This window comes from Falco peregrinus, chromosome 16 (genome assembly GCF_023634155.1).
Source record: "Falco peregrinus isolate bFalPer1 chromosome 16, bFalPer1.pri, whole genome shotgun sequence".
Taxonomy (NCBI): Eukaryota; Metazoa; Chordata; class Aves; order Falconiformes; family Falconidae; genus Falco; species Falco peregrinus.
Window position 1 is genome coordinate 2,640,433 of NC_073736.1, and position 24,311 is coordinate 2,664,743.

Below are 24,311 nucleotides of genomic sequence, written 5' to 3' on the forward strand. Positions count from 1 at the left end.
GGCACAAAACAGGCGGTGAGTCAAAAATAGCTAGCCCTTTTAGAGACCAGAATATTCACGCACACACCCTGCCTACAAAAGCCACCCCAGGTCAAACTCTGTACAGCAATCTGTCTTCTCCTCCTTCTCAAAAGTGCCAGTGACAGATGCCAACGGCTCCCTGGGGTCCCTTTCATCTTCCCAAGGCATTTAATGCTCTCACATAGATTGTCACTGGCCCCATCAATTACTTGACTTTGGCGTGATGACGCAATACAAAATACATGCTCCACAGCCCACTGCCTTTTAAATGCTATGGACATAAGGAGAACAAACTCCATTTGGACTCCTCCAGTCATTTGTCATGGCCATTGCAGGACTGTGCCTTAAAATGTAGGGCTTTTTTCTAGATTGCATGATTGCATCCAACAGCACACTACCACCACACCGAGCCTTTTTCCATCCAAGAGCTGCTTTTCATTACTTGGCTCTGAACCACACAGGTGCTGCCAGGGAGCTGCTTGTATGGACGCCGGATCCATCCCAAAAGCTGACAATCAGTGCGATCCAGTGCGTCCAGAGCCACAGACCAGATGGCATGGCCACCTCGCTCCGCTCCCAGACAAACCCTCAGCGACTCACAGCCCAACCTGCTCTGACAAGTAAGACAGGAGGAAGGTCAAGCCATCTGTTTGCCGGGAGCTCAGCGCCACATTTCAGTGCAAAGCATCTAAAGACTGCAAAGATGATCTTAGACTTCTCCATTATACAGTTGCTTTAGTCTTGCTTCTACCTAGTCTCTGTGAGCTTGCAGTCACTTTGGGTGCTAAAGCTGAACAGTCAGAACAGAAATAGGAAAGCACCCAACACCCACAAGGAGCAGCAGGACAGTTGTCCTTCTCAACCAATGCTCCCTCAGTGAAACACTGTGCCACAAGACAGAGCCAGGCCCAACTGTATGCCCAGAACGTACAGGGGAAAAAAAACAAAAAAACAAACTTAGTTATTCTTTACCATTTAAGTCTCTGAAGCCCTTATTGCTAAAATATTTTGAATTCTCCTTACAGTTTCCATCCCTTCCCAGCACAAAGCAGCTGGTGCCTTGTCATTGCAAGCAGCTGCATTTCATGAGGCTGTAACTACTGCCAAGTGTCTGAAGGAGCCCTCAGACACATGGGCCCATCTACTCAGGCTTATTAATTCCTCCTGCAAAGAAGGAGACTTTTTTGAAACCTAGCTCTCCTACACACCTAAATCTTGGGTCCCCTAGTTTGAACTCCTACCTCACACCACTTTGGAAAGGAGAGCTGGACTGCATAACCTTTTAATCTCTCTCAAACCAAGTTTTCAAGCTGTTATTTCTAACTTTAAATAGGAAAAACCCTAAAAAGCTGTTTCAGATCAGTTCATTTTCTCATATGCCTTCCAGGGCAGCAGCTGTCTACGGGCAGCAGCTGCATGCAGAGGGGGCTCCGGGGGCTCCCTAGACTCCCCCAGGCCATTCCAAGGTCTGCTAAGGAACCCTAGCCTGCAGCTTGCCCTGCCAGCACCTGCTATAAGGTACTTTACACTTAAAATTTCACCACAGCTACAATATATACAGACACAGAGCAGCGTAAAAGTGAAACATAAGATTAAAAAAAAAAAAAAAAACAAAAAACCAACAGAAAAGGACAAGAGACTCAACAACACAGACACCCACCACAGCCCCTCACCTCAGTGAGGCACAGCTTCCCCCCCGTTCCCGCCCAGCCTTTTATACTCCCGCGGGGGGGGGGGGGGGGAGGGGGGGCGGGGCCTCCGCCCTCACTCGTGCCCTTCTTCAACATGGCGGACACAGCACGTGCCGGCCGTGAGCATGCGCTCGCCGGCAGGCTTTAAAAGCGCGAGGGACAGGTCTGCTTCAGTCCGGTTGGCTCTTTTTGCTGTTATATTTCATTGTTTCTGTAGGCTGAAGCGGAGCTGTAAGGGGAAAAGGAGGGAGGGGGGGGTGGGTGTGCAGGTGGCCCAGCCCCACTGCTGCCTGCCCCAGAGTGTGTTGGGGGTGCTGAGGTGGGGCCCCCTGGGCTCCCCTCCCCCACCCAGGGGTCCTCTCGGCCCTTCTGGGGGCTCAGCTCACCCCCCGGTTCTGGGCTGGTGGCTCTGGGGTGCCTGCTGCTGCTGGGCCCTTCCTAGGCTGTGTCTGAGGCAGGTGCTAAAGCAAAGGGCTGGGCCTGTGGTGGGGGAGGGCTGTGTCCCACATGGAGTTCGGGTGTCCTGATTTTTTTGGCTGCTATTGTTGGAAAGAAATGCTAAATGCCCCTGTGAAGATTAGGAGGGTGTTCTGCAACTTGTGGTTTTTCTCTTCAGTGTGTGATAGCCCTTTTCGTTAAACTGTCTGTGTGAGGTATTCCGATTCTTCCTCAGGGCCTGCAGGTTTCTGCATCCTCATACTGATCTTAAAGCCTTAAAACTTTTAAGAGGCCAAACTTACCTTTTCCCTGGGCTTTTCTTTTTGCAGAATGGGTTATGTGGCTGCTGACTTGCTGACCTCGGTGGCAATTGCAATCCCAAAAGCAGCCAAGAGCACTGAAGAGCTGAGCAGTGTGGCCATAAGCGCTGATGATGAATGATCAGAAAGGTCCTGTGTGGCTCTGGCTGCCTTTTGTTGTAGAAGCAGCTCTGCCCAGGTCTCCCCTACCTAAAAAGAGGGGACGATGGAACTTTGCTCCGCTATCATGTAGTATCTACTGCTAAGGTATCTTACTAGTGTAACAGGGTGCTCTTAAGGGTCTGGTAAGGCTAAAGAATCTCTACTAGCATGAAGAAGTAGTGCCTTTCTTCAGACTAGAGGTGGGGATCTGCTTCAGACATTTCCTTGTCCTCAAAGCCCCATGTGTGCAGCTATTAGCAGGAAAACATCTACAGGACAGGGGCTCGGTCTTGCTGCAGCGGGTCTGTTTGTCTGCAAGCACTGTAAAGCACTGTACCCTACTTCCTTGCCTGCAGCCGTAGGACACCTGTGAAGTCAGTGGCTTTCATCACCATTAGGACAATTCATCTGGCTGCTGTAGACAGTGACATCATGTCATGTGCCTGGGTGAGATACTTGTCATATGAGGAGGGGAAGGGTTTCTTTAATGGTAAACATAGCATAGTCTGGAAGCTTACACATCATATTCCCATTATAAAGTGAAAAAAAAAAAAGTATATTGGGGCACATTCTGGGAGCTGCCAAAGTCAGAAATACCGATTTATAATGCAAGGTCTAGGATGGATCATTAATCCCCTCCCCTTTTTTTTTCTTTCCTAATTACAATAAAGGTTGTCAGTGAAATCAGCGGCCCAAGTGTTGATCATGTCAGCTCTGTTAAAATCAGTCTTTTGGAAGGAGGGCAGGCAGATAGGAGCATGCTCTCTGAGACCAGTGACAGCCTTTCCTGGTGAGGAGGCAGCGGGGGATTTGTGATATAACACATGAGCTGGCTAAGAGGTAGGCAAGGTGCACGGGTTGAGCACAGCACACATTGCCAAGCTCAGAGAAGCAGCATTTCCCGCAGCATGGGCAAGTTCAGACCCCTGTCAACAGCCACACCTTTACTCATGCTCCTGTTTCAGTGCACTAAGCTGGGGAGGTGCCAAGGAAACTCCTTGATTAATCACTTTCAGACGCAGATAAACAAAAAAATGTTCAGCTTCCATGAAAGTGAAAGACAAACTGATTTTTGCTGAGATTAGACTCTTACACAAGAAGATTTCAGCCCAAAATAAAACTGTTATCTTGGATTTCTACAGCAATTTCTTTCTTCCGCTGCCCCAGTCCTTAACTTTTTTTCTCCTGCTGTCACTGTAGGGAAAGCCCAGTTTCCCTGTTTTGGACCCTGCAGCACAATAGCTTGCTTCCTCTTATTCACGGAAGCAGCAAGGCAATGAGGCTAGGCTGATATGTGCTATACATAGGCTATAGGCAAGGTTGATGAATCTTTGGTTGGTGTTGAGATGGTCTTGCTAATTTCAATGCGAAGCTGAAGCCAGAATTTGCACCCTTTTGTTCCAGGATGTGTGACAGAGGATACAGTTTAGGCTAATCCCTGCTCACCTTGAGAGAGAGGAAACAGACTCCTAACATTTCCTATTCTGGAAATCTCACAGGTGCTTTGCTCTTCTGTTCAAGCCATGAGCCCTCTCCAGCTCAACATCTTGCAGTCACTAACTTTTTTTCAAGTGTCTTTTGCATCAGCAGCTTCAGAGTTCAAAATTCTTCCTGGTCCGGCACAGTTTGTCCGTGCCAGGGACCTTCCAACTGTCACGGGGCTTTTAGATCAGTGTTGGGCACTGCACAAGTATAGTTGGGTTAGGAAATTTTGGGAGGTGACTCAGCACATAGCTTGGATGAGTTCAACACCTCCTGACCTCTGCCTCTTGCCCTGAACACCCTGCCTAGCTAAAAGGTTCCTCATCCAGGGCGATGCATTTTGAGTAGCCAGACATTACTGTCTGAGGGGAATGAATTTGTATTATACGTGGCTGAGTGAAAAAACATTGAGGACATGGCTTTTCCTTTTTTCTCAGTCACAGGAGATGATATTTCTGGACATCCAGCGGTCTGCATGGGAAGCAATGCACCTGCAGCTCACAGCCAGTTAAATCCCACAAAGCACAACAGTACCGGCTCATCCGCTGCACGTTTCATGCATTTGTTGAGGTATGTGTTAGTGCTTGAAGTCTGACAAACTTCACATCTGATTCAGAGTGGTGAGGTGATTCATTGTCCCACAGAAATGAATTCCTCAAAGCCATTTCTCTTGAAATGACTTGCACATCAGAAGCCGTACGTGGGTTAGGAACACCACTGGATTCCCAGAGCAGTGCAGCCCTGAGGTCACAGTTTTGTCATTGCAGAAGATCTGTGAAAGAAAAACGTTTTGGTTTGGCATCAGCTCAACACTAAAATATGCCACACTGGGGAGTCAAGATAACCTCTTGGCATCTGTCAGCCTGTTCCCTGCTGTGTCCTGACTAGGCTGCTAGGTCGGCTTCTGGTTCATTTTAATACCACAGGAGGAAAAGCCTATTTTGGGTGTTGCCCTGTTTTGTCAGTTTGTGAATGCACGTGTATTCCTTTGTTTCATTTAACTACCCGAAGTGGTGCTTCAGACTGGCCCACCCTGGATGGTCAGTTTGCTCAAAGCCAGATTTGGCTTTGTCCCCAAAGCTGGCATGAAGAACGAGAGAGTAACCAGCAGGGTCCCTCTGCTAGCAGCTGTTTCTGACCCGGTGATGGAGACACAGCACACACCAAAGATCATGAAGGCATTTGGCCTAGTAAAACAACAGACCTGAAACTCAGGGCATCACAGAATCACAGACTGATCAGGGTTGGAAGGGGCCTCTGCACATCAGCTAGTCCAACCCCCTGCTGGAACAGGTTCACCTAGAGCAGGTGGCACAGAATCCTGTCCAGGTGGATTTGGAATGTCTCCAGAGAAGACTCTACAACCTCTCTGGGTGGCCTGTTCCAGTACATCATCACCCTCAAGGCAAAGAAGTTTTTCCTCCTATTCAGATGGAACTTCTTGTGTTGCAGGGAACTACTGAAAAATGTCTGGCCTCACCCTCTTGACACTTGCCCTTAGGGTATTTGTAGACCTTGATAAGATCCCCTTTCCATCTTCTCCAGGCTGAACAGGCCCAGGGGTCTCAGCCTTTCCTCATAAGGGAGAGGCTTCAGCCCCCTGATCACACGGGGTTGCACACTATCTGTGTCCCATCCTGGTGCAGGGCAGAGAGGGGCCAAGAAGCAGCTTCTGCATTTCCACAGCAGGGTGTCTCAACTACTGTTTATGCCACCTGGGTCACTCTAATTCAGATCGCCTGGATTTCTTCTAGATTACAAGCCCCACTGTTGAGGTCTGGGTACCTCTCTCCGACGCAAAGCCCACCAAGGGCTGTATAAACAGGTTTGCAGTTTTGTTTCTGGTTTGTTTTTTTTTTTTTCACTCCTTACTCATTTTGAAGGACACCAAGGACAATCCGTGGGTTTGAAAGACAGGGTGAGATGGCAGTATGTGCTCATGATGGAGTAAGCAGGTAGAGACTTGGCTTCCCTCTACTTTCCCCCTATAAACACTATTTACTTCTTGGTGCTGCAAGACTGGGTAAGAAGTTAAAACAAATGGATTTACAAACTATCTCAGTAATACAGAGATGCAATTAAGAGTAAAACATGGCCTGTTCCGTGGGTTTGGTTTGTGGTTTGAGTAATTCAGTTGTCCAGCTGTGTTTGGAAAGCAGTGCAATGATGTGTCACAACTCTAGCTCCCTGCCCGTGCTGCTGACTTAGGGGAGGAGGGCTTGAACCCAAGGCTTGAAGCAGTGGCAATGTTGTTGCTTCTGCAAGGCTGGTTCTATTTTTCTGCCCTTCTCCCAGAGTTAAGCATCAAAGTTTTCTTCAATCTCAAAGAGCATCCTTTGTGTGGCTTACCAGAGGGTTTCAAACGCCACATCCCTCTTGCACCCAATAAATAGCGCAGAGCAGCTTCTGGAATTAACTCTTCTCGTTACAGTTAATTTGTAGGGTTCCTTAGGCTAGAGAGTAGACGGAAAATAATTTCCAGTGCATTTGTTCTCTTGACTAGGCATGGAATATATTTATTCCTCTTTTCTTGAGTCTTCAGTTTTTCTCTTTTTCCTTTGCAGTTCTGTGGTGGGATCTGCAATGCTCGTGGAATCACAGGACCCAGCTTTCGGTACTGCTTTCCCCCGTAGCACTTTCTCAGTGTCTCACCTAGCTGCAAGGCCGAGAAGGCTTTGCATTTCTGGATGAATAATCAATAGATTACTGTGTTTGTCAGACTTTTTTTTTCCCCCTCTTTACTAATTTATTGACCTGTTACTCTACTGAAACCTCAGCCATTTAGGAGTTAGATTAAGCCACAAGTTGTTACCTGGACTCCCTGTTTTTAGCCTTTTGTAAGCAAACTCAAACCTTGAAATTGTGAAACTAGGAGAACAACGTGGCTTATGATTTCTTTAATAATCCAGTCACCTTCTCCAACTTCTCCACTCCCTGGCTTGAGCTTTGGTAACCTGTTACAAATGGGGCAAGACAGTTTTGAGCAGCACCTTTCAACACTCTTGTGTACCACGGAATATTTGCCGATTCCCACCTCCCAAGATGGTGGAAAATTAGGCTGGGACCCCAGGGTACCATTAAAGCAGTCCACCAGCTTGGGGAAGCAGCTTTTCTCTCTGGAGGGCTCCCTGCTGAGGCCCTGCTGACCTCCCCTGGGCTGCTTCGTGACACTGATGGCCCTCCATGGTGCCTGGGGCTTTTACCCAGCAGCTTAGTGCACACCTTAAAAACATACTGCAATGTAATGATTTTATTTTAATGAGTGGCCTTAGGTATTAAGACATCACGTCATCTGCTTCTGCCCACTGCTATTGTTTCATTGTGCGTTTGGCTTAGAGATCTATGTCCAACAGATATAAGACAGCAAGAGCGTGGTCAGAAACAGAAGCAGGTTGGAAACAGCCCCAGCTGTAGAAAAAAACCTCCAAACCTGTTCTGAGCAGCTGCTTTCGTGTGGCCTGAGTGCTTGTTGTTAGCAGAGGTGATGAAGATAAATGGGAACGAGGGAAGACCTTTCTCTGTACTTTTTAGAGGCTGCAGTTTCTTGATAATATATGAGCTTGGAGTGTCAGTTGCTTTGCAGAATTTGTCACCAGACATACTGAAATCTGCATCCAGGATCTATGGGGCATCTTCAGGATCGATTATAGCTACACTTGTGTTGTGTGACTGTGATCTAGGTAAGGGCTGTGCACTTTCATTTATTCTGTGTCTAAAGAGATTGAATGTCTGGAAATTTTGGAGTTGCAAAAGGTAATTCTTTTTATTTGTCATTAATCAGTGGTTAATTCCTCCGAATTTTACTTTATTGACCTCTTTAGGAGTGGAAAACATGGGTAAATTAACGAGCACAGAGAAAATAGACTAGATATAGTTATTAAATAAGTCATTGCATCTTATTAATTTGAATTAATTCTAAGTATATCTAACATAAGACACAGAAGTGCCCTCCCTAATAAGGCATTTGGGGTTGTTGATTCCCAAAATGCAGAGGAGAAAGGGGGCAGAGATGCAGAACCAACAAGAGGAAACTATGCAAAGGCTTCCTGTCAATTTCCTCCCATATCTCCAAAAATTTTTAAGATGAAGATGGAGAGACATGGGGAAAGAAAACAAAATACTTCTGCTTCCTGCAGTATTGAAGGTCCTTGGAAAATCTGGGTCCTCTCATGAGACCTTCAGTCCTAATGAAAATAATGGCTCTTTATGAGCATTTACCAGCATGGTAAAATGCTCCTTTACTAGGTGGAAGTGCAGCCCAGAAAGTGTGTAAGTAATAATATAAGGGATGTGGAATGATCACTTCGCTTTGCTTTAGAGGAGATTAAGCTGTTCTTCTTCAACACTGTGGAAATCTCTTCACTGGGGCACTTTCCTGGAGGAAAAGTCCTTAAAATCTTAAGGGATAGCTTAAACAAATACCTGCCTACGAATGCCCACGAGCTGGTATCTGGAAAGCTGCATGTTATCGTCACCCGTGTGCACGACTGGAGAAGCGTGGCCATTTCAGAGTTTGCCTCAAAGGAGGACCTCATTCAGGTGAGAGCAGCCACAGCCACCCCGCGAGGGTAAGAGCGGTGTGGGATTTATTGCCTGTCCATGCCATGATTTCTGTCTTTGTCACCCTCTGAAGCCAGAGTGGCAAGCAGACAGGGTCACAAGCTGAAACTAATAAGAAAATCAGCCCTTCTGATTGCTGGCTGAATTATCTAATGGGCCTGAGTACGCATGGAGAAAAACGAGGCATTTCACAGGTTGCCTTCTTACTTCTCCAGCCCTGGCTGTGGATGTCAGGCATGGTCTGGTCCACCATACTCAGTGGTGCCCAATAGCCCAGCCGCGGGTCCCCATTCTGGCATTCAGATGAGCCACCATTCCCAAAGACAACAGGTTTTCTTGGCTCTTTGCTCACCTCCGTGCTTCGCATCTCACCCACAGGCCATAACGTGCAGCTGCTTCATTCCTCTGTATTTTGGATTTTTCCCTCCTACGTACCATGGGGTGGTGAGTAGCCTTGTGGTCTGGAGATCCTATCCTGGCTCGCGCCAAGGGCCCATCTAGCCTGAGCCCTTTCTCCAGTGGTGGCATTAAGCATGTTTATAGCTGTGTTTGCCACCACAGTCACTTGGTGCTGTGATCACACAGCATCTGCAGTATGAAGAACTGAAGCCAGGTGCCCCGCAATTTGACCTCACTGCAGACAGAACTGACCTTCTTACAAAAGTGTCCATCCTCACCCTGGCCGCCGGGATTAGTTCAACTCCTTTCTGTTGCATTTTCCTCCAGTTTCATTGAAGAGTAATTTTTTGGCTGGAAGGGAGGAGGTGGTGGGTGTAGACCTGGAGCACATGGGACAGCAGGCAGGGCTGTTCCCCAGCAGGAGATCTGTGTAGCCGCAGTAACTCAGTCTGGTTTGGGCCTGGGTGGGGAAGAAACCCCTAATGCATGCATATGTGGTGCAGCACTCTCCTCTCTGAAAAGAGGAAGGCTCAGCGTTCCTTGTTTTCCCTCCTAGCGTTATGTTGATGGGGAACTCGGCATGTGGCGAGCCGACTTCACGTCCCGGACCACAATCACCGTGTCTGCTTTTGCCGGCGAATACGACATCTGTCCCAAAGATAGCCCAGCTGCCTTCTTCAATTTCCAACTCTCTGACTGTATTTTACAGATATCAAAAATAAACATCTGCCGCTTGCAGTATATTTTTCAGCTTCCCACATATCAGGTGAGCTGCTTCTACAGGTACCCAGAGCCATGAGACCCCTCCCTATAGCTGGCCCATCTGCCCTGACCACCACCTCCCCCCTGCAGGTTCTGGACCAGTTTTATATCCACGGCTACCAGGACACAGTCTCCTTCTTAAAAAGACTGAGTAAGTGATTGGGAGTGAGGAGCAGGTAGGTCAGGTGCTTCTCTTACAACATTGATTTGCTGATAGAAGGTAAGAGATGCTGCCAGTGCACCTAGAGTGACCAGGGTAGAGAGATCCCTGCATCCCTGGCATTGCCAGGATTACTTGAGTCCCACCTTCTCTGTGGCCTCTCCTAGAGCTCCCTGGTCACCCCTTCCCCCCAGTGATGTCAGCTCCCCTCTTCTCTGCCACACTGGGCATGGTAGAGCTTCCCATGGAACACAGGTCCCCAGGACCTGGACAGGACAAGCGTAGGCTCGGGCGCCATGTGTGGTGTTAGACTGATAACCCACTGATGCACAAAGCAATGATGTTTGGTGATCGCCGACCCAGAAACCCAACTCAGATTAGCCATGCACTGTGGTTATCAGCACCCCTATTTTCCAGTTATTTCATGCCTCACACTGCTGGAGACCTGGTAGTTGAGCAACAAGAAGTGAGAACTGGATTCTCTTCCCACCAGGTGACTTTGGCGTAAATTACCTTGATGAGGACTTTATGCTTTCATTGGGCAATGAATCATGTCAGAAAGGTGCAAGGACCCTGCGCTGGAAGCCAGAAACAAGACTACTTTGCTCCAGAGCCACAGACCTTGAGGATGTCACTGAAGAGAATCCAGGGACCATCCGGGCAGCAGATGAAGTGGAAGAGGAAGTCCCACACCACCTTCTCCACCGTCAGAAAGGTAGAGGACCAGCACTTCCTTTACCCCATCACTTTTCATGAGCTAAGTGACGCTTGCTCAGGGCTCTCGCTGCCAAAAGAGGCTGTGTGGGTTTTTTGCAGGCTCCAGTAGAACATCAGGACTGGGAGAAAGTCCCCTCTTGGGTCAGTGGTTATTAGCGAGGCCTCATGCTGAACTTGTGGGTGAGGGATGAGGACTTAGGCTGTGGCCAGGTCAGAAGGACTCTTTAGAGAAGGAGCTCTTTCTGTGAAGCAAGCCATTTCCTCACCTTGCCAGGTAATAACGGGTTCTGTTCACACATCATTTCATTAAAGGTGGGGGAAGGAGCTGTGTCTCAATGGTTTGTGTCTCAACTTTGCTGTGCCAGACAAATCAAAATTTCTACTAAGTAACTCTGGTGTGCAGACGTGTAAATACTTAAGCTGAGAAAAGCTTATTAGAGCTGCAGGTAAACCTCTAGCAGTATCATTTCTAAGCAACATAAGGCAGGTTTACATCTAAAAATTATAGTTTTCTGCAATGCTATGCAAAATAATGCCCTCTCCCATTTCACTTTTGACATGGGAAGCTGGAGAACCCTCAGTGTTTCAGATTCCAGTTTGTCTTATTGTTACTAGCAGAATATGAAGAACCACATGCCGGAGTGCAACATTTCTTTCAATTTTATTATTTATTTTCTTTTTCTTTCCCGGTCTTTTGACATTTCAGAGATTGTCAGCTTAGGGAAAACTACACAGCTTTTCCAACATGGTGATGGTTTAAAACATTGCCACATAAATAAAAAATGAAAAAAACCCCAAATATTGTTCTGCTGTATCTAGGAGGACCACGCCAAATGAGGAACATAAAGGGGAAAGAACAGGGCTGTAACCATTCCGGCTCTAAAAATAAAAGCTTGAAAAACATAAAATGAAAGCAAAGGTGACATTTCTATTGAGAACAAGACAACTCTACCTATGGAAAGAGACTCACTGTAGAAATTCAGGACACAGTTAGGCTGTACAGTTTACTTCCGTGCTTGCTTTTCTAAAGGCTTCATCAGTCTGAACTACATGGAGTTTTTTGAAAACAGCACAGTAGGAACCAGGTTCCTTTGGAGGTTGGGCAGGCTCTGGTCTATTGGGGGTCTCAGTCTCTGGTTTGCAGCTAGGCAACAATGGTCACCTGTGGAAAGAGTTAAGACCCATTTGTTACGCCAGAAAGCAACCAAGAAGGCAGTCAGGACTCGGTCTCCAGAGAAGTGCATCAGGTTTTTCAGTTCTGGGAAGGAAAAGCCCTGATGACCTAAGCCAGGAAAAGGCTTTTTGCTGTTTATCTGCACCATACTATAATATCAGTGATGTTACCAAACAAGCAAGGGTATAAACCTGTGAACAACTCGCACCCATTTTCCTGAATAAGTGAGAATATCCCCAAAGGACTACTGCTGCGGTAGAGCCTGCACACGGGCCAGGCTCAGGCTGGATTAGCAGGTTAGCCACAAGGATTTGCCCCTGTAACCACGTGCCCACCAGGACACAAGCTGCACCATCTTTCAGATCTAGACTAGAAGTAGAGCTTGGCATAAAGCACCTGCAGCCAGAGCCACAAGCAGGACTGGACACATGTTTGTTTCCATTTGCTCAGTTGCATGGATCAGGCCCCCAGACTCCCCTCTGGATCCGCAGAGCGATCCAGCTTTAGAGAGTGCTCCTGACGTGGGTTGTCTCCAAACTCTCATCTCACCTACCTCAGGCTTCACATCTCTGCTGAGTTCAATGCAGACCAGGGCAAGCAACAGCATAGTGGTACAAGAGCAATATTTTAAGGACATTAAAACCTACTACCCTCTAGACCACAGGAAGGAGAGCAGCAGCCCTGGTCAGGTATTTGGATCCAGTTTGTCTCATAAGAACTGCCAGAAGCATCCATCAGATTGACCAACATGGTTTTACTCCCTTCAGGGCCATGCCAGCTGCAGAAGAGCATTTCTGACCCTGCTGCTCCCTTTGACCCCAGTTCCTTCTTTAAAGAGAAAAAGAGCATCTGGCAGCCCAGCCTGCAGACAGACACCAAGCTGCACTGAAGAGCCACAACCCCACCTCCATCCCACCCCAGGTGCTTCCCATGACCCACCTTTAAAGGAGGCATTTTAGGCTGAAGACAGGATCTGTTGCAGCTGGTTTGAACTGGGTTCAGCTGGGTTTCCCAGCTTGCTTCCCTAGGGGTGAAACAAACTCCTGCACAAGGTGATTGTCTTAGTTTGGGCTGGGATAGAATTAATTTTCTCAGTAGCTGGTGCAGTGCTGCATTTTGGATTTGGTGTGAGAATAATGTTGATAACACTGATGCTTTGATTTGTTGCTAAGTGATGTTTATACTGTCAAGGACTTTTCAGTTTTTTACACCCTGCCAGCAGGAAGGCTGGAGGGGCACAAGAAATTGGGAGGAGATGCGGCCAGGACAGCTGCCCTGAACTAGCAAAAGAGAAATCTATACCATAGAATGTCATGTCCAGTACATAAACTGGGGCGAGTTGGCTGGGGCCAGCTGATTGCTGCTCAGGGACTGGCTGGGTGTCCATCAGTGGGTGGTGAGCAATTGTATTGAGCATCACTTGGGTTTTTTTCCCCATCTCTTTGGATTTTATTCTTCTCCCCTTCATTATTATTATTATATTTTATTTCAATTATTAAATTGTTCTTATCTCAGCCTTTGAGTTGTAGCTTTTTTTTCCCCGATTTTCCTTCCCATCCTGCTGCAGGGGGGGTGAGTGCACAGCTGCGTGGTACTTGGTTGCCAGCTGGGGTTAAACCCCGACAGTGATTCAGAGATGACAAAGTTTGCCTCTATCCCTTGCCTCTGGCAAAGCCTCCTTTTGCCGTTAGCTCCAGGCTGATGCAGAGGAGACAGCACCAGGTGTGCTTGCTTGAAAAGATGGGGGATTAATAAAACAAAAGGCAGCCGATTTAAATGGCAAGTCATTAAAGACTAATATCTTGGCACATTGCTGCAGGTTTGGAGCAGGGGGGCTCTGTGCTATGACTGGGGGTTTTTTGGGTGTTCTTTGTAGGCTGTTTTTTGTTGAAGTTCTCAAAGTTTTGCTAACTTTTTATGATCAAGCACTATGTTGTGTAGGGACAGGTAGGATGCACCAGGTAGTTCAAACTGTGCTCCTGTTTGTGACTAAGATTTGCAGGCAAGTGTAGTGGATTTGGATGTCCAATTCCTATAGGAAAATTTTCTTTTGGGGATTTTAATTCCCATTTGAATAGGGCTAGTGGAACTGCCTGAGGCTGACTGAAATAGTTATATCCTGCCTGGAGGTGGTGGTGCTTGCTCAGAAGACCAGGAGCCTGGCACAAGGGCTGTTGCAGAAGTGGGGCTGTCTGCCTGGGGGGAGAAAGCAGAAGTGTAATATGAGCAAAAGCAGATGATGGGCTGGCTGGCCCCGCTCCTGCCTGGGGAGTAGTGGGTGTCTCTGTGCCCTCTCCACTTCGATCTGTGGCAGGAGCATAGTCACAGTTTGCAAGCTGGTTTTGAGCAGCCCAGCTTTGGCTGCAGGGGTTGAGAGATGTGAATCTGTCCAGGATGGAAGGAAGACAGGAGTAGGTTTTGATGGATCCAAAGCAAATAAGTATCCAAGTTGCTTTTAGCAAGCTCATTGCAGAGAAAATATCTCCAGGTCATCGATTTCAACCAGAAGCAGCAGAACGTATTCGTCTTTCACGGAGCATTCATGGTTAATTTTGGACCTGTTTACATTGATGCAGCCTTCCACTGTCCCCCAGTTTGTGTCTGCAGTCTCCAGGGCACTTTGGATGAAACCTCCTTCTTTACCATTTCCCTTTGTGCGATTGAATGAGCTGTTCATTCAAATAAATGGCTTGGGCTGTTGTGATCAGTTTGTTGCCCGTTGGGAACCAACAAACAGGGGAGACTCAGTTAGGGTAAAGCCAGTCCGTCAGCTTCTGATATTAAAATGTGTTTGGGATGATTAAGTGTGCTGCTAATTCATTCTGCATGCAGGCCAGCTACGTGAGGCATGTTTGCCTGGACCATACAGCTGTTTGTAGCAGCGAGTTACAGAAAACTGCATGAAAAAAACGAATGTATTTGTGAAATGTCAGCTCTCCTGCTGCAATAAGAGATGCAGTCTGCAAGACTGTGGTATTTCGAAGTAGGGGAAGGTAAATCTTTAGGTCTTTTCATCTTTCTCCACAGCTGCAAATTCAGAGGGGTCCAAATGTGCACCTAGCTCTGCTGGCAGGAGAAGCAGGCCTCCAAGGGTGTGTGAAGCTCAAGAATATGTAATTGGTAAAATAACTTCAGGGAACTGAACAAAAATTAGTTCCTGCCCAGTGTGATGCTCCCTAAGGCTTCTCCCTCTCTCTCTGTTTGATGAATCTCTCTGAAAGTTTCTGAGTGAGAGGAAAACAGCTGAAATGTGACATTTGCTGGCAAATGCCTGCCCTGTAATCTGCATTAAAGCAGGGGGAGGGATGCTGCTGGCGATCAGCAAGTGGAGTGGCTGGGCTGTGCATGCACGCAAGTACAGCTGCCCTGTCTCCCCTGTGCAGGCTGCTGTTTGATCGCAGGTGCAGCACCGCAGTTAAACGCCTTGGCTGGCATCTGGAAGCAGCTCAGGCCTGGGCAGGGAGACTGCGGCAGCACTACTGGGAACAAAACCAGCTAGTTTCCTCAAGTGGAAAAAAAACCCAAAACCACCCCCAAAACACTCCATCAAAACCCAGCAGCCGTGCTGGTGTGTGAAATGAGCTCTGATGTTGCCCACCACTTCCCAGGGCAGCAGAACCATGTGGTGGCGGAGACCCCCAGGGCCCATCCAGGGTGGTTACAGGAGAGAACAAGCTGGCAGTTAGTTGAGCCAGGGTGGATGAATCAACAGGGACAAGAAGCCCCAGGGACATTTGATACTGAAGGGCTTGTTCACAGCTGAGGAGCTGTGTAGCTGCCTGCAGTGTGAAACCGTCCTGTGCAGGTCTCTTCACCAGCTGCATGTGAAGTAACTTGCCAGTAGGTTTTGGGGAGTTACAGCTTAAAAGCTGTCTGTGTGACAAGTTAAATGCCTTGAACCCTTGAGATTCTAGTGCCAAAACATCTCTCAGGATCTTGTTGGATGCATCTGATGTCCTGCTAGGACAGAGCCCAGCAGATAATGCTCTGGAACAGGAACATGTTGCTGTGGGGAAGCAGCACTAGGCTGGTTCATAGCTCCTTTCAGATGTCACTAAATAAATAATATCACAGGGAAAAAAACCAGCTACTTTTAATGTGGGGTGCCCCAGGTTTGGAGGTTTTAGCCATGCTCAGCCCATGGGTGAGGTCCTTCAGGGTTTCCCTGCTCTGTACCCTGCTCTTCCTCCGCTGAGGGTTTGCATTCTCCAAGCACCTCACGTCCTGGCCATGGCTCTCTTAGGCAAACCAGGCACCGCGGTTTGGAGGAGCTTCTGGAACCAGTTTACCATGGAGCTGATACCTCCCAGCAGGCGCCACATCTTCTGCAACCTGCAAAACCAAAATAAACAGGCTGACTTTATTGTCATTGTCACATATTAATGTCACATATTAAGTGACCAGTAAATGCAGCAAAAGGGAGAGGGTGTGAATGATGAATGCACGCTGTAATATTCTTTCATAACCAAGCAATCCTATGGTTTTCCTGCTAGCCATGCCCACTCTTCCTGAGAGCTTGCCTTCAGAGAATACCCAGCTCCCCTGCAGAGGAGGGATGCCGCTAAGCCTGCTTATGCAGTCGATGTGCATCAGCTTCCTCTGGTCCATAGAAAAGGAGGGACTTGCCACCAGCCTCCACCGCCCCAGAGAGTGCCCCGTGCATTCCCCACAGAGCTGCCATTTGAGGGACGCTGCAGCCCCCACTGCTGGGCTCGCAGGGATGCCTGCACGCCTCATGCTAAGCTTGCACCATGTCCCTTCAGCTGTCTCACCACTGCTGAAGGCACAACCACTGGTTTCTGTATCCCTCTCAGCTTCGATGCCTCTGCTGGGATGCTCTTACCCCTTCCTGAAAAAAGCTGGCAGCCTGTATGGCTGCAACAGGACTTTCGACAGTGGATCCTGCAGTCCGGTTATCTGCTCTTTCTTCCACAGAGCCAAGCCTGTGCTCGTGAATGATAACACAGAAATAAATCAAGATCAGTAGTTAGAAATAATCCCCTAAATGCAATAATTCCTCTTGTCCAGCAACTCTTGCTGCAGCTCAGCCTGCAGGTCCTGAAGCCCAGGCCAGAATCCAGCTGGAGCCTCTCTTACAAAGCCCCTCCATGAACAGCTACCGCAGATCTAGAAATATTTACTAGAACAGATAATGATATCTTAAATTTAATACTGCTCCTCTCAAAGACTGCAGCAGCCCTCAGTGGCCCCAGCCACCCCCAAACCCCCAGGTCAGTACCCCAAATCCTCTACCTGGCAGGAAGCAAGGGAGCGGGTACTGCAGTACCCTTTTGCGGAGGCCGGTGCGTGTCCTGTTGGATTGCGCGAAGTCGTTCTTCCCACACATGCTGGCGAAGCAGAAATTGCTATTGAAGTAGTTAAAGCCAAAGGCATCTGTGAGACACGGAAAGAAAAAGGGCTGATGCTTGCGCATGCGTCGCATTTCTTCGCTGCCCTTCAGGTCTTGGGGTGACACTTACTGTTCCTGTACAGGAAAAGGGCAGTGTCCTGGTACCCCTGCGAGAAAATGTCGTTCAAGACCTGCAAGGAGAAACACCTGAGGTCACTAAAGAGGCCCCCAGCCAGGCAGTGGCAGGACCTAACCAAGGCTTTTTGACCGTGGAGGGTTGGGATGGTCCATTTGGGAAGGCAGCTAGCATGGGTTGGTTTCCAGCCACCAAAGCACTGGTCCTTTGCAGGTTGTCAAACCAGGGCGGACCCCATCACAGGTACCCGTCAGCAGTGTCCACCAAAAAAATGCACTGCAGAAACAGTGGGTACTGCTCCCTCCCTTTGAAATCTGATTAATTAATAACGGAGGTCGAGCTGAACCTCAAAGCTTGGGAAGGCAGGACCAGCATTAATTTGGTTGAACCAAAACAAAAGCTGGGAAGATCTGGTGGGCTTACCATGGTGCTAGGTGGGAAGAGGGCGTAGCTAATCCTGCAGAGGTTTTCTATCGAGATCTGAATGCTGCCGTTGAAGATCTGGAAACAGAAGAAGATAGCGGGGCAATCCCGCGGACAGATGTCGAGCTCTCCCGTGAAGGGGGACACGGTGATCACGGCTTCCTCCAAGCTGGAGACGGGCTGCAGGCCGGTGAATCCTCCATCAACGTATCGCTGCGGGTGAAGAGCAGAGGGAGGGTTGGCTCTGAGGGTTGCTACAGCCTGTGTGCAAGGTCAGCGTCACCGAGAGGAAAGCAAGCAGCTGCAAAGGCGACATCTCCTGCCGTGAACCAGTCCCAGCACGTCCTCTCCTCCCGCTTGCGACAGCCACTCTTCCTCCCCCCTCGCTCTTTATCCTGCCTTTTGCCAACTCCTGCTGCCCTGCCTACGGCACCCAGCCAGCTCCTCGACAAGGTGCTGTAATCCACCGCAGTTATTAAACTAGAAATGTAATTATTTTAATTCACAAAGCTTTGTCAAGTTGTTTTGGCAGTCATTAGCCAATTCAAACATCGCTGAATTTACAGTGTCGCATAAATTTCAAGTCCTGAGCTCCAGCAGCAGGGCTCCCGCATTTAATAACTGCCTGCAAAGCCCTGGAGGATTACTCACTGGGCAAGGAAAATGTCATTTGCTGTATTCCAAAAGGAATCTGAATTTGCCACCCACCTCGGTGGGATCTGAGGTTGCAAGGACTGCAGCTGGTCCCGTTAAATGCTCTTGAAATTACAGTGCAGAGGAGCCTCAAGCAGCAACGCCACTGAGCTCTGGGTCCTGCAAATTTTAGGCACTTGGTGGGCAAACCCTGCAGCCCGGGGTAGGCTGGAGATCTGACCTGACGGCCCAGGACTAAATAGGCTCAATCAGTGCAGACTGACAATCCAATGAAAGATCCCAGCTCGATCCCAGCTGCAAACTTGGAATCGTGGCTTTGTGGGCTGCGACACACAGGCAGGTCCCCACGCCTCGCCGCCACGCTGCTGCGCTCCTCCTTCGCTGAGGGTTAGCAAGAAGCCAGCCCAAATCCGTTGGCTTTGCTGGGGTGTTTCTCAGAGTAGGAATATGCACGTGGTTGGGGGAGGATCCATCCTCCCACGGACTCGGGCTATTTCAGCCATGCAAGTCTGCACCTGAGCTAATGGAGCCATCTGCACTGAGACAGATCCTGCCTGGGATAACTGGCTTGAGTGACAAAGTCCGGTGTGGGCGTCCTCTCCTCTCGCTTTGGAGATCTGCGAGGCGAGAATCACTCAGCCAGGCTCTGTCCGTAGGCAGCTCCGCCCAACTATCATGTTAGGATGGGAGGAAGAACAAACTCACCGACTTCATCATCCTCCGTGAACTAAAGAAGCCTCGACATGTATAGCCCTCTCCGCTCAAGGGAACGTAAAGTTCCAACCCCAGAACATGCTGCTGGGAACGTATGTTTTATTGGAAATATCACTCACCACACCCCGGTAGGATGGAGGGATGAATCCACAGTAGATAGGAAGAAAGCAGCTGCAGAGGAGAGCCTGGGGAGGAGAGGGATTGCAGAAGTCAATGTTCCTGTCCAAGTTCTCCTGGACAAAAGCCGTTGACTGGGTGCCTGCAAATCCAAGCTGGAGAAATCACCTGGAGCCAGGCTGGCAGCACCACCTGTGCTTGGCACTTGGCTGTGTCAGGAAGAAAGGTTTCAAGAAGAGGAAAACATCTCATTTCAATACAGTTGAAACACTTCTCTTGAGAAGGCCACAGCACCTCATTTCTCATTTTTAGAGCTGCCAGCAATATTACAGTTGTATAGCTGTATATCACTGTCCGAACGCTGCCCTTTGACGGTAACAAGGTGAAGCTTGGGGGTTATTTTCTTTATTTGTGGGTTTTGGGACAAAACCAAGACATCCTCACAAGGTGTTTTCATTCTGCTGGGATTTTTCAATGACAAAGCCACTGCTGGGCCGTTTGCAACTATTTGCCACCAACCTCATCAGCTGGGAAGGAGCATCCCAGGCTCCTGGGGGGACCTGGCCGGCACCACGGGGGGAACACCAACGTCTTTGTGGAGCTGCCATCCTCTGCTCCCTCCCCGGGACAAGCAAGCCCACAGGGTCCCATGGCCAGTTACCCTGGGATTCTCTCTAATGTACTGGTCCGTCAGCTGCTTGTTGGGCAGCACAGGGGCTTTGTCCAGCTCTTTCCCCCCAGGAAAGTGCTGGGGCAATGAGGAGAGTCACCGCCAATGGGACTTGGCCGAGGAGAGACTTGTCCAGGCTGAGAGGTCATGCTAGCATTAACACAGCTCTTTGTAGAGGGTCATTAGCACTTATTAGAGCTGGCCAACCTGTCAGCATCAGCTTTTTGAGGCTGGAAAACTTCCTGCTTTTTTAGCATGATTTATTCCTGCCTGATTCTGGACCCAACAATGTTTTCTTCCCTCCCGCCAAGCCTCATGGAGCTCCCTGGTGTGGGACCATGGCTCTGGCAGAGCTTCCCGACACTCTCCCCACCATGGGCAGGAAAACCGTGCAGTTAAAGTCGTCAGCGCTTAGGTACCTCCATCCCAAGCGGTAGGCAGGGTTCTTCCTACGGCATCCTACCTGAATGAGCTCCTCTTTCGAGCTGAACTCCGAGGCTATGACGTTTTGGCCATCTGCCACCCGCGTGAGTGAGATGTGCAGCCGCCCCGAAGCCAGCTGGTACGAGTCCTCCGGCAGCATCCGCTCCAGAACAGTCTTGATATTTGCCATCAAGCTGCACTTGGGAGAGAGAGGGCCCAGGATGGTTCTCCTGGCTTCCTTTGCCATGGCAAAGAAGAATTCCTTTAGGTCATCTGACAGAGAGGGAAGGGGAAAGACAGAAAGTCAGTATCGCCGCTGCCCTAACAGTTATATTTTTTATCCTGTTTTTAATGCTCCTTTACAAATAAAGCCTCTTGCTGCCCCCATGCCTGACCCCAGGATGATGATGCTGCTACAGCAGGGGACGTTGTGGCAGGACAAAAGCAGGAGATCACCCCTGTGACATCCTCAAAGGACAACGTATGGCTGAGCACAGCTCCACGGATGAAACCCTCGCCTGCGCCGCCGGAGACGGGTGCTCGAGACATGCATGGCCGGGGATTTAGGGAAAGGCTCCGAAGAGCCCCGGGAATGGGGACGCAGGTGCAGACACTGAGTTATCGGTGCCAATGTGACTTGCACAACACGTTCCTGCTTTCCACCTCCGATTTTGCACGTGGGCAGCCCCAGCGTCCCAGGGGAGCTGGAACAGCTCAAAGGTGAGGATAAGGAGCAGATCCCCACCTCCTCTCCTTCGGGCTTTCCTGCAAGCCAGGCACCCTGGCTCCATCGTGCTGGGATTCCCCACTCATCCAAGCTCCCCAAGTGACCTCCCAGCTGGTGTTAATAGTCATTACATGTGTCTTGCACATCCCAAAAGCTGGATTAAAGGGGCAGAGCTGCTGAGCCCCAGCCGAGGCTCAGGAGACGCCAGGCTGTGCAGGATGGGGGGAATAGGGGTGCAGCAAACCCACGGTCAGCCTGATCCCGAGGAGTGAGCTTGGTCCCTTTGCTGAAATGGGGAGCACGCTTGGGGGAAAACCGCACCTTGGGGGTTAAACTCTCGCAGCAGAAGGCTTGTCCAGCTCCTCAGCGCTGCAAAGAGCCATCCTTGCACCCGGGTGGGCTCCCTGCGACCCTGTGCTGGCACAAAGCCCCAGGTTTGCCTTAGCACCGTAGATTTGTAGGGGCAAAGGTTTCCAGGCTGTCTCGTGAGGTTGCTTTAAAAGCAGGGACAGACATGGATTAGATGGAGTGTCCCGAAGGCAACTGCAGCAACGTAGGTATTAAGAGGGGTTATAAATGTTTAGGCTGATGTTCAGGCCATGTGGCGTGATGATTAATGCTCAGCAGGTTTACACAGAGTCCTCAGGGATGCTGAAAAAGCCAGAGGTGCCCCAGGGAGGTGATGCACCCGCTGGGCCCTGCCTGGCTGCTCGGTGTCCTGGCAGTGGGGGAAAAACATGGAAAAACTGCCGGTAAACTGCCAGGCAGGAGGTGAGAGCCGAGCCCGGCTCTGGGGCTTTGGCTCTGGATGGGACTTTGGCTCAGGACGAGCGAGGGGTGACCCTGGCACGCAGTGCCATGACCGTCCCCAGCTGCACCGGCTTGCTGGTCACACAGTGTGCCCGGGTGACTTGTGGAGGAGCTCAGAGCTCCACACACAGCCTGGGTCAGGGCAGGGGCCGGGTACACGACCACAGCCGCCCCATGGGACCCCCCCCATCAGGAGCCAAGCACACCTTTAACTCTCTTTTTGCCCCAGTCCTCCCCGATGTGAATTGGACAGTTTGTGCCACATTTGTTTTCCTCATTAGAAACCCACCAGAATCATCACTACCCAAAAGGTCTTTTCTTCCCCTGGAGAAGATGCTTTTGGGCACAAGCTCATGTCAGCACCTCTAAGTGGATGGTGCCTACCACCCCCAGTGAAGGAGACCCCCATTTCAGCCCTGCTTCCCACAGCAAGACCAGTTACCAGAGGGATTTATACCTGCTGGACAGCCCCAGCTCCATCCAGTTACATCGGCCTGAGAAATCCGAGGGGAAAGTTTAGGGGGCCTTGCTGATTTGTAGGGGAATTCATCCCCTTTGGGGCAGAAAGGTTCCTTTTTCTTTGGTCTAAATATATTTGCCAAAGTATTGAATTATTTTTAGCTCTAGCAGAATGGTTCTAGCAACCACCAGAGGTTTCAGGAACTGCCTCCATCGTTATTTGGACCCTAAAACCCCCGCCCCCCTCAATGTCCCATCGCTCGAAGCGAGGCTTGGATCAGCCTTTGAAGACTTAAGTCTTGTGTACACTTGTTTACCCACAGACACTAATTGGAAATATGTGAGGACGTGATTATTAAAAGTGGATTAACTGCTCTGAATTAATTCTACACATAGATGATCTTATTGCTGGGGGCGCCTTGTCTAAAGACGTTCAGAGTAAAACCTCTTTTGTGGCAATAAGAGAAACCCCAGCCCTGGGCTGGGGCGGGGGCTGCTGTTCCCTGGGCACATCCCACTGATGAGCCCTCGGGCTTTTGCCGAAGGGAAAGATGCTCTGCTATCGGGAAACAGGAATCCTGCCACATCTCCCCTTGTGCTGGGAAGGTTGAGTGGGATCACCCAAAGCAACGTCAAAACAGAGCTGTCAGCTCTGTAGGTGCCCATGTGAGTGCCGCTGCTGTCCCCCACAGGTAAGGGTGCCGAGGGACCCATCCATCGGGGACAAGGGGGCTTTACGTGGGCATATCCACCCGTGCAGGCGTGCTTTGGGACACATCTCAGCTCCCCTTAGAGCTCATAGCAGGAAGAGAAGGAGATCTGCTCCTTCAGCAAGAGCAGGAAAATGAGCCAACAAAATACAGGTACATCCAGATTTACCCAGGCGGTATCTACCCCACAATCTGAGATAACATTCCGGCAGCAACAACCGGCTTTTTCAACTTACATCACCCCACATTGCTCCAGGGTGGCTGCCACCAGTGGCACCATCTGCAAGTCTGTGCCTTGTGAGGTGACACCAGTATCGCGGCCGCACCAGTGCTGTAAAGCATGAGCCCCTCCATTTCTATTTTGAAATCAAAACTCTACAGTAAGGAAATCCATGACTTGTCTTACCGATGTCGATGCCGCACACGACGGCGGCGGCGATGAGCGAGCCGGCGGACGACCCGTAGACCTTGCAGGCGGACTTGAGGAGTTCGGGAGCCAGTTCCAGCAGGGACTGCACCACCCCGACCTGGTACAGGGCAAGGAAGCCGCTGCCCGAGAAGGAGAGCGAGAAGGGGGTGCTTGAACCCCGGAGACCCTCCTCAGCCATCTGGAGATCAAATTGGCGTGTCTGGCTCGATGGCTCGGCTTGTCCTTTTTCACCAGGTGACCCTCAAGCTCTCTTCTCCTCTTCTTTCTCCAGGCACATCTCTGGCTGCAGAGGAGTGCAGAAGATGGATTTTCTACCTCCTTTTATGACAGCTCCCCAAGGCGTTTAGATTCACGAGCTATTTTAATTGCTGCCTGTGCTAAAAACAGAATTTTTCCCCTGATCAAAACAGCTCTTGTAATCCTCAACCACAGCCAGCTCAGATGCTCGGGGCTGAATGAAGGCTCTCCTTTTGTACCAAGTGATCCCAAGTGCCCCAGGAGCCCTCCCGGAGATGGTCCCCGCGTTACAGTGCCCGTCACACTTGGAAAGATCCATGCAAAATTTCCTCTTTGCTTCGTGCTTTCTTCATCAAGGGTGTTTTCCTAAATAGGATTCTCCGTCAATCCCAGCTTAGGCACAGCTCAGCAGTGAGCGAGTGAAGGCTTGTAAAGACACTTAAAGCCAGAGGGTGTTACACAAGGGGTGGATGCAGGGCGTTACATTGGGCTCGGTTTGGGAATACTGTTTGTATTTCCTTCCTATTGGAAGGGGTTTGTCCATGCCTGACTCTTGGATATCCTTTGTTGGGGGAGGGAACAAGGA

At 49.6% G+C, this 24,311-nt stretch overlaps 2 protein-coding genes across 4 annotated transcripts; one reads left to right on the forward strand and one right to left on the reverse strand.

Moving 5' to 3' along the window:
* The first annotated feature begins 1,792 nt into the window (after positions 1-1,792).
* LOC114012771 (omega-hydroxyceramide transacylase-like) lies at positions 1,793-13,379 on the forward strand. Of its 3 annotated transcripts, XM_055819946.1 has the most exons (11): positions 1,793-1,875; positions 2,480-2,716; positions 4,531-4,663; positions 6,658-6,707; positions 7,666-7,773; positions 8,412-8,632; positions 9,032-9,097; positions 9,609-9,818; positions 9,905-9,965; positions 10,468-10,689; positions 12,633-13,379. In XM_055819946.1, the coding sequence occupies exons 3-11, from the start codon at positions 4,569-4,571 to the stop codon at positions 12,752-12,754; spliced, it is 1,155 nt and encodes a 384-aa protein (XP_055675921.1). In that variant the 5' UTR covers positions 1,793-1,875; positions 2,480-2,716; positions 4,531-4,568; the 3' UTR covers positions 12,755-13,379. The 3 variants fall into 3 exon arrangements, with proteins under 3 accessions (XP_055675921.1, XP_027645676.1, XP_055675922.1); XM_027789875.2 differs by lacking the exons at positions 1,793-1,875; positions 2,480-2,716 and adding an exon at positions 2,968-3,058; XM_055819947.1 differs by lacking the exons at positions 1,793-1,875; positions 2,480-2,716; positions 7,666-7,773 and adding an exon at positions 2,968-3,058.
* Positions 13,380-13,494: 115 nt separating this feature from the next.
* PNPLA1 (patatin like phospholipase domain containing 1) lies at positions 13,495-24,112 on the reverse strand. The gene is made up of 8 exons (XM_027789879.2): positions 23,465-24,112; positions 20,393-20,625; positions 19,262-19,327; positions 17,775-17,987; positions 17,346-17,406; positions 17,119-17,259; positions 16,709-16,808; positions 13,495-16,197 (listed from the first exon to the last, which is right to left on the reverse strand). Exons 1-8 carry the CDS (start codon positions 23,664-23,666, stop codon positions 16,083-16,085), a joined length of 1,131 nt encoding a protein of 376 aa, XP_027645680.1. The 5' UTR covers positions 23,667-24,112; the 3' UTR covers positions 13,495-16,082.
* Positions 24,113-24,311: the final 199 nt, after the last annotated feature.